Below are 15,461 nucleotides of genomic sequence, written 5' to 3' on the forward strand. Positions count from 1 at the left end.
AAAAAATATAGGGAAGGGAGTGAGACGTTTTTTTCATCCCACTTGCATATACGGGACGAGACTGAGATTGGTAAATCCCATCCCATCTCGTCCCATTGCCAACCCTAGTTCATGGATTGGAGAGAACTAAAAATTTTTAATTCGGAAACTAATGCGCAAAATGGTGGATTGGATATAGATTAAGTTAAATCTGCATCCGATCCTCAGACGTATGGATTAGATATGGATTGAGTTAAATCCGCATCCAATCCGTAGATGTATGGATTGGATTTGGATTGAATTTATTCAATCCGTGGATTGGATTGGATTGAAAAATTATAATCCACAAAATCATGGATCGGATATGGATTGATGTCTAATGCGTAAAATCCGATATGTGAACACCCCTACAAAATATAGGAACTAATTGACTCTTAAATTAAAATATAGGGAATAAACAAGCATTTATCCATTATATAATTACAATCAAGTAATGAAATATCAGTTGCAGTGCTTCTTCTTTAAACTCAATAATAAACTATTTGAAGATAAAAGTACTATATAAAAATAAATGAGCTTACCAAATAAAAAATTTTAATTGTGGTAAATATGTGAAAGATAGTAATTGTGGCAATATAATTTAATGAGACTATAATTTCATAGTAGCCATGGGAAATTAAGATATGATGGTTGTTTTTTTTAATTTATTAATTAAACATACATGCACGCTACATAAGATTCAAACCAAAAACTTAAATCTTGGTAAAACTATCCACTAGCAGGTGGAGCTAGGCCCTATCTCCATGGTTTTTCTGTTAAATGAACTAATTAGTAAGCTTCCTATAAAAAAATAATAATTAATAAGGTGATCGTAGAAGTAATCTAAAAGTGTTATTATGTGGGGATTCTTTTATAATCTACTTCAAAAAAATAACTCCCAACATCCTTTTAAGACTGATGTTAAAATGAAGAAATTTTTAATATATGAAGATTTAAAAAAATTATCAAAAAAATTTTTAATAAAAATTTTGAACTCTGCTACTCTTGGCGTTTCAACAACAATTCCAAATGAAACCTTAAAGTTACTGATTTTTCAATATATATGAAGATAGTGATAGAACCATAGAATCTGAGCATCCTCAGGTGTGATATCGGAGGTTCCACATCCATACCCATGGAAGGAAGAAGTTTGTACAGAAACAAAGAAAGGGGGGAAACCAAACACATAATTATAATATGATTAAAGGATATATATGTGTGTGTGTGTGTGTGTGTGTGTGTGTTAAAAAATTGTTTTTCTAACTCTGTCCGTTAAGATGAAAACGTACTCCGACAAAAACAATGAACACCCTAAAATGTTTGATTGACAAATAACAAGTTGCAATTGGACTTGTTTTTGAAGCAAAAAGAAATAGTTAATATTGGACTTCAAACGAAATAACCGTCCGAAACTTAATACTGAACGGTTATTTTTCTAATTTATTCATTTATAAGAAAAAGTTAATTGTTGACAACTTCTAACCAACGCCGACCAACTCAATTAAGCTAATAATATAAAAGCAAAATTTAAAAATAAATAAAATAAAATTATGCACTTATTAGTATAACTGAATAAATTATGCCCTTGCCTTTTTTTTTACGAGCTTGTTACAATTTATAAATATATCACAATATGAATTCTGTTGAGATTTTAAATACATTCACTTATAGCTTAATTCAAAATCGGTCAAAGATTATTTGAAAATTTATCCCACAAATAAGCCAGGAGAAATATACTCCTAATCCATACTTATAGAATAGAAGGTAGAATCATCGCCTACGAGGTGTCAAACTCATGCCTTCAAGTATTTTCAGGCATGGGTTACAGCTGAGAATTAGGCCCAGTGAAAAATTATACCCTTACTTGAGAAACTATAAAAGATCAGGGACCCAGAAAATATTACCCTTACATTTAACAATAGTTCCTTTAAAAGTCTGTCAAACTTCAGCTCACCTCTTAAATATGTCCTGCCCTTTTTATTTTCTATATATCTCCTATCATCTTTGAAAAATAATTACGAGAATCAAAGGCATTACGAATATTCCATTCGTAGTTGATACAAATCCTTTAACAGTAATTTTTTTCAGTTCTAATGTTTGTCCAACATGTTTCAGTTTGTTTTTAGTTAAAGAGAACAAAGAAGGAAAGAATTTGTTGGCTCCTAAACTTACGCTGAACAAAATAGCATCCTTGAAGAACACTGTAGAGAGAATCGTGGAGTAAATATAGCAATAGGAAATCCTTTCTGATAAGGGATTGATTTCTTATACAAGATTTACTTGAAAGAGTATTATTTTTTTTTTTTTGCACCTAATAATCCTGACTTTAAAAGAATTACAAAGAATTAAATAACAAAAAAATACTACAGAAATAGTATTTAATCGTGGGCATGCATGCCACATACAATCTAGTTAATCAGCCAAACAGAAATCTTCTAACAAATCCACATACAGAGACATAAATGTCCATAAAAACTCAATCACACATATCCATACATTAGCTAGAGAGTATAATTATACCTTTTGCTTAGGGAGATTGTCAATTTATTCTTTATTGACATTAATTTGTATCATTTATTCTTCTATTGTTATCATAATACCCAAAGACTCCCTAGCACCACAATTTAAAGACTTGATAATTTATCTTGAAAATATAAAATATAAATTTATTATAAGAAAAGTACTTAAAACATAAAAAAAGTACAAGAAAAATATATTATTATTAATTTTTTATTCACATCGAAACACATATTTCTTATTTTTAGTACTTAATTTTTTTAATAATAAATATGAATAAAAGTGTATTTAAAAATAAAAATAATACTATAAAATTATGGTGCCACCTAGTTATTAGTTATTATAAAAAATATTAAGAGAGTAAATGGTATATATTGTTTCAGAAAGAGAAAACTAGTGATCTCCCTAAAAGTGAACATAATGAATAAAAATAGGTTAAATTATTTTACTTACAAATTCATTATTATTGCTATTTCCTTGCACAGTTTAAATGGAATAATATTATTGGATACAAAAATTTTTAAAAATATATAATTAAATAACACAAATACCAAAACGTTCATTCATGTCTTCGATTCAATATGGACAGCATCGCCAAATAACATGCATACAATTATTTTTTTCCAAAAAAAAAAAAAAAAATCCATCTCTTTTTATTACAATCTAATTAATTGTATACACAGTACAACAATCTTCCTTTCTCACTGTTTGAAGTATTTAACTTCATCTTCAGAGTACGTTACAATAAAATGTGAGAAAGCCAGAGAGGAAGATTAACCATGACATAATAATGTTAACACTAGCTAGCTCTTAATTTTGGATATATATATATATATAGTGTGTGTGTGTGTGTGTGTTTGTGTGTAATTTGATATCAAATTAAGCATGTATGGATCATCGTCTGACAGGCCTTCCGCCGGATCCGCTCTCCCTCTGGCAGTTGAAGTAGACAGCGGCCACCGGAGGTCCCAGATTGTAAAGCTCAGCAAAATCCCTCGTGCTGAAGTTCTGACGCCACCCTGGTGCATAAACAGTCTGCCTCCCAAGTTGCCGGAACAACACAAAGACAAACCTGTGAATCCCCATCGTTGGACTAGGGCTTTCATAGTTCACAATCTCTTGGCCTGCATGCATATGTAACAATATATGCAAATGAAACAAATTAGCGAACATGTATAATTGACTAGTTGGTCAAGTGATAATGAAATATTTTGCTTCTTGCTTAACGAATAATATTCTGTGTGAAACCTAACTAAGAATGGCTCAGTCGTACAGAAATCCAAAAAGATTTAATAAAATGTATTTATTTTGGTTGTGGTTTTAATGAAATTTTGTTTAATTAAGGAGGGAAAAAGAAAAAATCACTGGCCACAGCCAATTGACAGATCGAGTGTGGAAGTGGATGAAAGAGATGGCGCTCTTACTCTGTAAGCAAAGAAGGGAAATAAGGAAAGGAAATGGAGGGTAATTGTTTTAAGTAAAAAACTTGAAAACTAACGACAAGATCTCTTGCTTTGTCCACAAGGGCTAGAAAAAAGACCAAAAGCTATAGCTACAGTGTAAAAGCTGAAACATGAAACAACTCATTCACAAGTAGAAAGGACCGTGCAATATTGTTTGATTTAATATAAAGTCTGGCACTCACCAAAGCTGGCCCCTGTGGTTGCTGGAATATCAGTCACCAACCTGAAATTTCATTTTCAAAAAGCAGCAAATTTCTAATTAATCCAAAGAAAAAAGGTGATCACTTACCGCGAACACATGTACTTGCAAGTTGTAATCATCACAATCAAGAAAACCAGAGGTAAGCATAAATGAGGGAGGTGGAATTTATGGGAAATAAGAGGACAAAATTGATGATGGATTCACCGCCAAGTAGATATAAAATAAAATTATTATTTGAAAACAATAGAAAAAAGATGATAAGTTCGTGATGTTTTTTAGCGTTTTTTCCTTTTTTTTTTTTGGAGGTAAGCTTAATTAGGTTCCTTCTAAATGTCGTATTTTTTTATGTAATAAAATTTCGTTGTTGTTGTCCAACCCGGGGGGGGGGGGGGGGGGGAAGAAAGGATGAGAAATTAAAATTATATACCAATATTATTGACTAGATACATGTGTGTAGGACCCATAATGTTATCCCAGAATCGTATGACATATAAAGATACTTAGGTTGTTTAATTTGGTCCTCCGTGACTTGTTGTTTCTTGATGAAAGTTACATGCAATTGAACAGTCAATGAAAAGATGAAATTATGTAAATGAATGAATCACAAATAAACAGCCAACAAATATGTCGCTTTCATGATCTGCTCACATATGAAGCAAAATGGGATATATAGCTATGGCTTCCGCTTAGGCCCGGAAGTTTGGGCGGTCCGCGATATATAGCTATGGCTTCCGCTTACTCATAGTGAAAGAAAATCAAAAGTGATTTTTAGTGTTGCCTCAACTGCGAAGTCTCTTAAAAATATTATGTCATTCCAAGATGATCAATGGCACAGTGAATTAAGAGACAAAAAGAAACAAAGAAACAAAGAAACAAAGGAACAAATTAAAAGAAAACAATCATTCAAGATCAATGGCACACTAAGTTAATACTCTCATGAGCATTAGACATTTTTCTTCCTTGTTAATAATAATAATAAGAATAGTATATGTATGTGTTAATGTGTGCGTTTTTGAGATCTAGAAAAGAGCACTTACCAATGCAAATACTCCCTAAGGCTGGGGTCACTTGGGCTTGGTGCATCAGGATCAACCATTACCTGAAACAGTGGCAGCAAATGCTCACCGTATAAAAGACCTAGAAAGCAGTAGCACAAGTAGAAGCAAAAGCAGAAGCAGAAGCAAAAGGCAAAAGCAAAGGCTTATTTAATTATTACCAAAGTATAAAATGTCCTAAGATCATCACCACCAATTTCAACCCTAGGCTGGTTCAGAACTTCAGAAGGTTTGAGCTCACGGCCATTATTAACATCCTTGTTTGAATAGGTAATCCTCATTGGAATTGTTCTTGTAAAATTGTCAAGAACATCACCAACAACGCGGCCAACAATAAGAGGGTCTCTCTCCCTGCTAGACATATCAACAACACTAAACACAAACAAACACTCAACAACACTAAGCACAAACAAATACACAAACAACCTACAAAAGTAGTAAGACTATTCAAGTGATGAAATTTTGTTGGTAGGTTGGATGATGAATTACGAGTTGTGTGAAGCTATTTATATAACTTTTCTGTGGTGCCGCTCTTAATTTTAGCACCACTCATAGAATCCCACTTTATTTTGATTAGTTCTTTTTTCTTGCTTGTAAGTTTCCTACCTTTGATTCCTAGCTGGATCGAATGTTGATACCTCAAACATAAAGTGAAGTGGACCTGTTTATCCTTTCTATATTCTGATTGAAACAAACAACAGATATTTATTGTATTTATATGAAATTTATCCCAAAAAAAAAAAAATCTATATATATGAAGTTGAGTACTATCATTAATTTAGATCGCTATTGTTTTTTAATTTATTGACTTAATTGGCTTAATTTTAATTAGTTAATTTATTAAGTCTTTTTTTTAACTTAATGAAAAATTTTAGTCATCAAATTATTAAAAGAATTTATTTAACCTTTTTTTCCCTAATCTAAAAAGTCTAAATGACATCATTAAAATATATTCTCAAAAATGCCCCTATCTAATTCATTAATTTTCATCCTTTCCTATATAAAATTTACTAATTAGCATTTTTACACATCTTTATATCTTATGATAATGTAGTGATAGACTATTAATACTTTTGGCTTTTAATTTTCTTCAAAATAGCATTATTCATCTTTATAATTTTCTATCAATACTTTTCATATAAAAACATCATAAACCACAACAAAATTAATTAACATATATTAATTTAGAATATTAAAGGGTTGTATTCAATTGAACACGATTTATTTTATGTTAGTATATAATCTTATTTATATTCTATGAGATGTTTGTTATTTGTTTAATATTTATAATTTGTAAGCGTATAATATTTATATACTGGTTTTCAGATATTTTAAATTAAAAATAACTTAGTACTTATTTTTAGTGATTTAGATAAATAAATAAAAAAGAAAGAAAACATGTCATTTAAATTCAGATATTGAGCTCTATTCAAAACCCAGACAAATTCAGGTTTATTTAAATTTCAGATAAAAAATATTTCTTCAAAAACTTCTTATAAGAATATGATCTACAATGAAATGTAAATTTTAAGAGTGTAGGTAAGTTATATTTTATATTTTATGTAACTTAAATAAAAACCCAAAAATGCTACCCTATGTTCCAGAGAATTTGAAAATCAATTCTACACTTGACTTTTGGGTTGACATAATCTATATAAATTTTGTATAACTAATAATGAATGACATATTGTTCAGTAACCACTTACTGCCCAAAAATTAAGCTATTAGATAAAGTTCCAATCTTAATATGTTATGCATTTGGTCTAACAAAAGATTTATTAGGTTATTAACATATTTGAATCAAATCAGATTAAAAATTAAAAGTAGGGTAAAAATCCATTTAATTCCTATATTTTAAGATTAGTATCTATTTAGTTCCTATATTTTTAAAAATACCTGGAAATATCCCTGCCGTTAAAGTATTAATACCCCTACCGTTACTTTTTATTTCTTTTAGCTTATTTTTACAATATTACCCTTTTATAATAATTTTTTGTTTGGACATTAATAAATAGAAAATAATTAAATTACCAATTTAACCCTAAAAATTAAAAAAATTATATTAATTTTTAATTATCAAAAATTAAATTGTCAAAAATTGTATGCAAACTACCAAGTGTGCAAATGGTGCTTGCAAAAAAATAATATAATCTTTTTATTTTCTAGGGTTAAATTGGTAATTTAATTATTTTCTTTTTATTAATATCCAAAAAAATTATTATAAAAGGGTAATATTATAAAAGTAAGCCAAAAGAAATAAAAAGTAACGGTAGGGGTATCAATACTTTAACGACAGGGATGTTTCGAGACATTTTAAAAAATACAAGGACTAATGGACACTAATATTAAAATAAAAGAACTAAATGAGCTTTTACCCTTAAAAGTAACGTCATGCTTACTTAGTTGGGATGCTTAGTTTGTAACCAACTAATATGTCATTTTATATGTTATCCTATTAATTAAGTTTGACAATAAATGGTCAATAATAAAATCAATTAATACCATGTACATTGTAGTAAGTGATTGATATTACGTCAATTGAGATATACACTAAGGTAGCATTTTTTTTTTATTTGAAATTTGAATAGACCTGAATTAGTCTGAATTCTGAATAAAACTGATTATCTGAATCTGAATGATATGTTTGTTTTTTTGTTTAAATCGCTAAAAATAAATATTAAGTTGTTTGTTTTTTTTTAACTTAAAAATTTTGAAAACTCATATTTTTACATTTATACCCTTACAAATTATAATGTTAAACAAATGATAAACATCTCAAAGAATATAAATAAAATAATAAATTATCATAACATAAAAGAATATAAGATAATAAATTATCATAACATAAATCATATCCAATTGAATACAACTCTTTAATATTTTATATTGTATGTGTTAATCAATTTTATTATGGTCTGTGATGTTTTTATATGAAAAATATTCATAAAAAATTATAAAGATAAATAATGCCAATTTGAAGAAAATAAAAAGATAAAAATAATAGTAGTCTACCAATATATATTATCACAAGTTATATATAAATGGGTAATAATGCTAATTATTAAATTTTATTTAGGTAAGGATGAAAATTAATTAATTAGATAGGGATATTTCGGAAAAAATCTTTTAATGATATCATTCATGCATTTTAGATTAAGCAAAACGTTAAAAAAATAATCTTAATAACTTAATGGTTGAAATTTTTCATTAAGTTGAAAAAATAAATAGACTTAGGCGGCGTTTGTTTTTTTGTCTGAAATCTGAATAGACCTGAATTAGTCTGAATTCTGAATAGATTTGAATGTCTGAATCTGAATAATATGTTTGTTTTTTCGTCTGAATCTCGGAAAACAAGTATTAAATTGTTTGTTTTTTTCAACTGAAAAAACTGAAATTATGTACTTTTACATTTGTATCCTTCTTAAATTTGAATGTCAAATAAATAATATATTAAATACCACAATATTTTAACGTTTATAAATAAAACTATATTTAAGTAAATATATAATTATTTTATAATTTTAATATATAAAATACCATAAATTTTAAATTTTATCGTATATAATATAAGAAAGAAAAAACCGGGATATTTTTATGTGGGGTAAATGTCTATGGGTGAGTTTTGGGATAGACATGAAAAATAAATTATAAAACATGGATATTTTTTACATTAGTAAGTAATTGACTTAATTCAAATTTCTCCATTAAGTAAAAAGCTAAAAAAATTGTCTTATTTTATTAAGTCAAAATTATCTAAAAAGTCTCATTAAGTTATAAAAACAAACACCTCTAATTAACTTAATTAATTAAGTTAAGTCACTTTAAGTCATTAAGTTAAAAAACAAACGTCACCTTAATGACTTAAATAAATAAAATTAAGTCAATTAAGTCACTAAGTCAAAAAATAATAATACAAACAAACAACCCCTAAGTATTCTAACTTAATAAACATAATATTACTGAAAAGAAAAATTATGACATTGAAATGGAAAGGTGCCGGATTAATTACTCTTTTGACTCAAAAACTTAAACTTTAGGTAAAATATTACTAAACATTAATATTGGGGTTGGAAACGACATTTATTTTATTTTGGGGAGAAGGACAGTTAGAACCTTCTTATTTGTCATATTTATCATTTAGGTCCCCAATTTATTTTAATTGTCTATTATTTCTCTGACGTCAAAACTACAGTTGAAAAAGAAAATATTTTTTTATTTCTTTAATATTATAACCTTCCTATCAATCTAATGTGATTTATTCTTCAAAAAGTACATATTTTGCATAGGTCATTTTTATCATTAAACGGTAATGTTCAATTGTGGATTTTATAACATCTGTGATATAATGGGTAATACAAAATTAATTAAGGACCTGAGTGGTAAATATGAGAAATATTAGGGACTAAATGTCTTTCTTCCATTTACTAGTTAGAAATTTTGAGTTGGAAAAAGGACAAACACACCCCCAATGTTTAGATAAAGGGACAAAAACCCCCCTAACGTTTCAAAAAAGATATTTACACCTCAATTTATTATAATTTTACCATTATATCCTTCTAGCATATAAAAAAAAATTATTATTTATCTAATTTGTCTATATATTGTTAATAAAATTATAAATATACCTTCATTGCCTCATTCTTCTATTTAAATTTTTATCAATAACTAATTTTCAAAAAAGACATCTACACACTTAAAAAAATTGTAAATAAATTATAATTTTTAAAAATAAAATGGGTTATTAATACCATAATAAATAACATAGAAAATTAGTTATAAATATATAAGTTTAAATGATTGACATGTGGAGAATTGTTAAATATACAAGTTTAAAATTTAAATAAAATTGGTTATTAATAACTAATTTTATTTTTAAAATTATAATTTATTTACAATTTTTTTAGGTGTATAATTTTTTTTTAAAAAATTGGTTATTGATAAAAATTTAAATAGAGGAATTGGGCAATGAGGGTATATTTATAATTTTTTTTATAATATTCAACTTGTCTATTTATAATTTTATTAACAATATATAGACAAATTGGATAATCTAATAATTTTTTTTATATGCTAGAAGGGTATAATAGTAAAATTATAATAAATTTGAGTGTAAATATTTTTTTTGAAACATTAAAAAAAATTGTGTCCCTTTACCTAAATGTTGGGGGTGTGTTTGTTATTTTTCCTTTTGAGTTAGCAGAAGTGACCCCGCATCACTTAATAATAAAACCATGCGTGTCAAGCTCTTTTTCTATTACGTGTGAATATGAAAATCACCAAATATGGGCAAACATGAGCCGTCACCAACATCACGTTGTCTTTCGGAATTTCTCCTTTTTTGTTGACCCACAAACTAAAAGTTGAGAGATCACTACGAAAAAGAAAAAGTATGTACAGCCGGCCTTTATTGATGGATAATTTATTTCCATTTATTGTATGTCTTCCAACTTGAGCTAAAATCTCATGATAATTTTGCCTAAATTGCTCAATACAGCTTTATTCTATTTCACACTCTTTATAAAGATAGCTTACTACCAACTACCAAATGACTTGATAATGTTCAATAAACATCAACTAGTGGCCAAGGCTTGTTAGTAGGGGGACTTGCGGTGGTGCACTCAAATTGTCGAGGGCGCTCGTCCGACTCCATTCATTTGGGACTTAAAATAAATTTATCTAGGAAAAAAGACACTTGCACCCTAAGATTTAGAAAAATGATAATAAAAACTCCTAATTTTTAAATAAGGAACATTGGGACCCCATTTTGACTCCATAAATTTAAAAAAAAAATGACCTCAAAATTTTATAATAAATAAAAATATAGAATTAAAATAAAATTTAATAATATATACATTTTAAAATAATTTTAACATTTAAAAAATATTTTTATATTTAAAAATCTATTAGACATATTTTATTATATCAAAGTAATTTTTAATAACAAATAGAAACATAATATTAAAATAAATCAATTTAAATTAAAAGTAATTTGAATATTATGTAAAAGTTAATTTTAACATTATTAATAGGGAGATATTTTAATAATTGTAAAATCTATTTAATCCAAGATTTATTTAAAATCTTTATCATAAATACAAATATATTATTAAAATAATTTAATAATTTAATAGTATTTTAAATGTTAAAAATAATTTAATATTATTAGTCTACTAGGTAGATTGTATTATTTATTTTAAATTTGTATTAATTAAAAACCTTCAAAGTCAATTTTTTTAATTGCTATATTCAAAAGGTATTATGGTCAAAAAGGGATTTTAGTATCTCTTTTTGAAAATTTGGGAGTTTTTGTCACCATTTTTCCAAATTTTAGAGGTGTAGGTGTCCTTTTTCTATCTATTTATAAAAAATAAAGACCAAAATTTTTATACAATAATATTGTTGAGATTAAAAAAATATTATTTTAACGAAATTATTTATTTATCAATAAAGTAATAGTTTACTAATTTGTCAGTAAATGAATATTTATTTACTAAAGAAGAATTTTGTATTTTAATTGCCTGGGTTATCTTGACATGTGCAGTATTCCTTTTACCAAGATTTTCATATATATGAAATTCAAAAGTTAGCATGTGTACTAAAAAAAATTTAAAAATGCCACAAACATGTACACAGAAGCTCAAACAGTAATGTAAATACATTATCCATAGACAAAAAATGATATACATACTGTTTAAATTTAATACCCTAGAATATAAAATGTTTCAGATGTTTAAAGTACATAGAACATAAACTCTATACATACATCGGTCATTAGTTTTATTTTTAATCTCAAATTTAAATGCATATTTTAGAAAAGAGTTGAATTGAGAAAATTAAAACTATCAAGAAAAGCTTCCTAATATTACCAATTTTATATGTTATTTATTATTAGTATATTTTATATTTGACTAATTATTAATTACGAATTTTAAATGTTATTTATGATTAGTATCTTTTATATTTGACTAATTATTAATTTATATTTTTATTAAGCCTTACAGCATTAAAAAAAATTATTATCTTATGCATTTAAAACCCTTCAGGTTAAGAATTAATTTAGTGCATTGGTCCAAGTCTAGACTAAAGATTCTATTGTTTAATCTAGATTATTAATAAAATATAGATTTTACAATTAATAAAATATCTCTTGCAGTAGCAATATTAAAATTATTTTATATAATATTGAAAATAATTTAAAATTTTATATATTTATTTTAATATTATATTTCTATTTATTATAAAAATTAGTTTAATATAATATAAGATTGTAAACTATTAAAATATTTTTTAGGGAAAAGGACAAACACACCCCCAATGTTTAGGCAAAGTGACAAAAACCCCCCTAACATTTTAAAAAAGACATTTACACCCCAATTTATTATAATTTTACCATTATACCCTTTTAGCATATAAAAACAATTATTAGATTATCCAATTTGTCTATATATTGTTAATAAAATTATAAATAGACAAGTTGGATATTATAAAAAAATTATAAATATACCCTCATTGCCCAATTCCTCTATTTAAATTTTTATCAATAACCAATTTTCAAAAAAAAAATCTATACACCTAAAAAAATTGTAAATAAATTATAATTTTAAAAATAAAATTGGTTATTAATAACCAATTTTATTTAAACTTTAAACTTGTATATTTAACAATTCTCCACATGTCAATCATTTAAACTTGTATATTTATAACTAATTTTCTATGTTATTTATTATGGTATTAATAACAAATTTTATTTTTAAAATTATAATTTATTTACAATTTTTTTTAAAATTTTGAAAATTGGTTATTGATAAAAATTTAAATAGAAGAATGAGGCAATGAGGGTATATTTATAATTTTATTAACAATCTATAGACAAATTAGATAACTAATAATTTTTTTTATATGCTAGAAGGGTATAATGGTAAAATTATAATAAATTGAGGTATAAATATCTTTTTTGAAACGTTAGGGGGGTTTTTGTCCTTTTACCTAAACGTTGGGAGTGTGTTTGTCCTTTTCCCTATTTTTTAAATATTGAAATTATTTTAAAATATATATATTGTTATACATATTTTAATATTATACTTCTATTTATTATAAAACATTAAAGTCTTTTTTTTAGTTAATATAGGTAAAGGATATTTTAGTCAAAAAGAGGTTTTGTTATCCCTTATTGAAAATATGGGGTCTGCATGACTATTCCTTCAAACCTTAGAGATTAAGGTATCTTTTTCTCAGATATTTAAAATAATCTTATTACTACCAAAATAATGTGATTAATTAATATTCAAATAAAACGTAATATGTACTAAATCACAATCATATTTTCTAAAATAAGGAACATCTTCATAAATTAATAATTTATTAATTTATCGATTACAAGATATTCGCTAAATTAATAGACTTTCCATGGTCTCAATGCTATTAATTTAACGAGATTTTAGTATAATAGATTTTTTGTGAACCCAAATCCCAATACAATTCATTTATTAAGGTTTTACTATAAATATATTCAATAACATAAAAGGAAAAGAATCAAACATTATAAATAAGGATTGATCTTCCATATCTACATGCCCATAATGGTCTTGATTTATTTATTTTTTCATATATGTGTGACATTATGGCATTGATTCTTGCCATGTGTATATTATGATGTTCATTCTTTCCATTTGTGCATGTCATCAACTGTGGCGGTGCCACATTAGAGTTAGCAGGGCTTGACTTTTCAAAAATTGTAAAATTTACTTTGATATTTGTCTTGTTTTTAATTTAATTTACAATAAATGTTCTCGTAAAAATATAAAAATAACTAAAATATTAAATTTTTAGTTTTACATCTTCAACCCACAAAGAAATATTATTATTTTGACATCTGTAGGGCCCTAATCCTCCTCACACAAAATAATAAAAAGTTACTCATCTTACTGAGTTTTATCTAATTAATTTTTCTTCAATGGATCTTATGGGACTTTAAATTCAACTTGATGTTTAAATTATGGATGTGGGTCTGATAATATATTTTTGAGATTGAAAGGGATTGGTGAGCTAACAAGAAAAATAGATGATATTAAGAAAGATAAATTGTACTTATTAATTTATCTATTAGTGACATTAGTATTGGTTTTACCCATTGCCACAACTATAGTAGAAATGGCATTTTCAACTATGCTTTTGTGAATCGAGAATCAAATCGGATGGGAGAAATTAATTGCATACATAGAAAATGATATATTTTCTGATCTCGATGATGAGATTATTCTTCAATATTTTCAACATATGAAAATACGTCGAGAACAATTATAAATGTATTGAATTGAATATGTTAATGAATTTCTATTTTATTTTTGACCATATTAAATTATATTATTCTTTGAAATTAGCTCCTACTAAATTGAATTCCTAGCACTAACATTGGTCATGATGGTCTTGATCTTTACCATATATGCATCATATAATAATATTGATCCTTACCATATGTGCATCATACAATCATATTGATTCCAGAGGCGAACACCTAGGGTCTTTAATTACCCATGCTAAATTATAAAGTTATTGTATTTGTATGCGTGAATATTGGTACATAAAAGAATAAAAAATATATACATCAAGTAATGCGACATTAAGAACCTCTCTATAAATAAAATACTTTTTTTAATGAAATAATTCACTAACTGCAATTAAAATGGTAAATTACTTATTTAATATTAGATTTTAAAGGACTTAATGCAAGAGTAACTAATTAACTATAAAATAGTATTTCAATTGTTTTTTGGTAGAAAGTTATTTGGGAATACACTTGGGAGAAAAATTAAAAACACCATTTTTATATATAAAAAAAATTAAAGGTTTTAATGACTTTTTTTGTGGTGATCTAAGTTCTCATAAGTTTTCAAAGATCTCGTAACTCTTATCTTTTAATACTAGTACATGATTAGGATTTAACTGCTTTTATTTTTAACGGATAAATACTCATTTAATCCCTGTATTTTGACTTGAGAGTCTGTTTAGTTATTATATTTTTAAAAATGCCTCAAGACATTCCTGCAATTAAGTATATTACATTTTTGTCCTAATTTTTGTTTGTTTTTATAATAATATCCTTACAACAATATTCTTGACATTGATTAGTTTATCTAAAAGAAGTGAATTAGCAAATTAAATAATAATTATTTATTAGTAAATTAACTAATAGATATTAGCATGAAA

General features: G+C 26.0%; 1 protein-coding gene across 1 annotated transcript; it reads right to left on the reverse strand.

Moving 5' to 3' along the window:
- Nucleotides 1-3,167: 3,167 nt before the first annotated feature.
- Nucleotides 3,168-5,814, reverse strand: LOC102607069 (protein HEADING DATE 3A-like). Its single transcript, XM_006480635.4, has 4 exons — nucleotides 5,417-5,814; nucleotides 5,238-5,299; nucleotides 4,181-4,221; nucleotides 3,168-3,659 (listed from the first exon to the last, which is right to left on the reverse strand). Exons 1-4 carry the CDS (start codon nucleotides 5,615-5,617, stop codon nucleotides 3,430-3,432), a joined length of 534 nt encoding a protein of 177 aa, XP_006480698.1. The 5' UTR covers nucleotides 5,618-5,814; the 3' UTR covers nucleotides 3,168-3,429.
- Between the last annotated feature and the right edge of the window lie 9,647 nt (nucleotides 5,815-15,461).

The sequence above is a fragment of the Citrus sinensis genome, chromosome 6 (assembly GCF_022201045.2).
Source record: "Citrus sinensis cultivar Valencia sweet orange chromosome 6, DVS_A1.0, whole genome shotgun sequence".
Classification (NCBI taxonomy): Eukaryota; Viridiplantae; Streptophyta; class Magnoliopsida; order Sapindales; family Rutaceae; genus Citrus; species Citrus sinensis.

Excerpts from the sequence above, each read along its gene's own strand:
- LOC102607069 (XM_006480635.4), bottom strand. The coding sequence starts at position 5,617 with ATGTCTAGCAGGGAGAGAGACCCTCTTATTGTTGGCCGCGTTGTTGGT. Across the intron at positions 5,300-5,416 it reads TTAGGACATTTTATACTTTG|GTAATGGTTGATCCTGATGC; the intron begins GTAATAATTAAA and ends CCACTGTTTCAG. Across the intron at positions 4,222-5,237 it reads CTTAGGGAGTATTTGCATTG|GTTGGTGACTGATATTCCAG; the intron begins GTAAGTGCTCTT and ends ATGAAATTTCAG.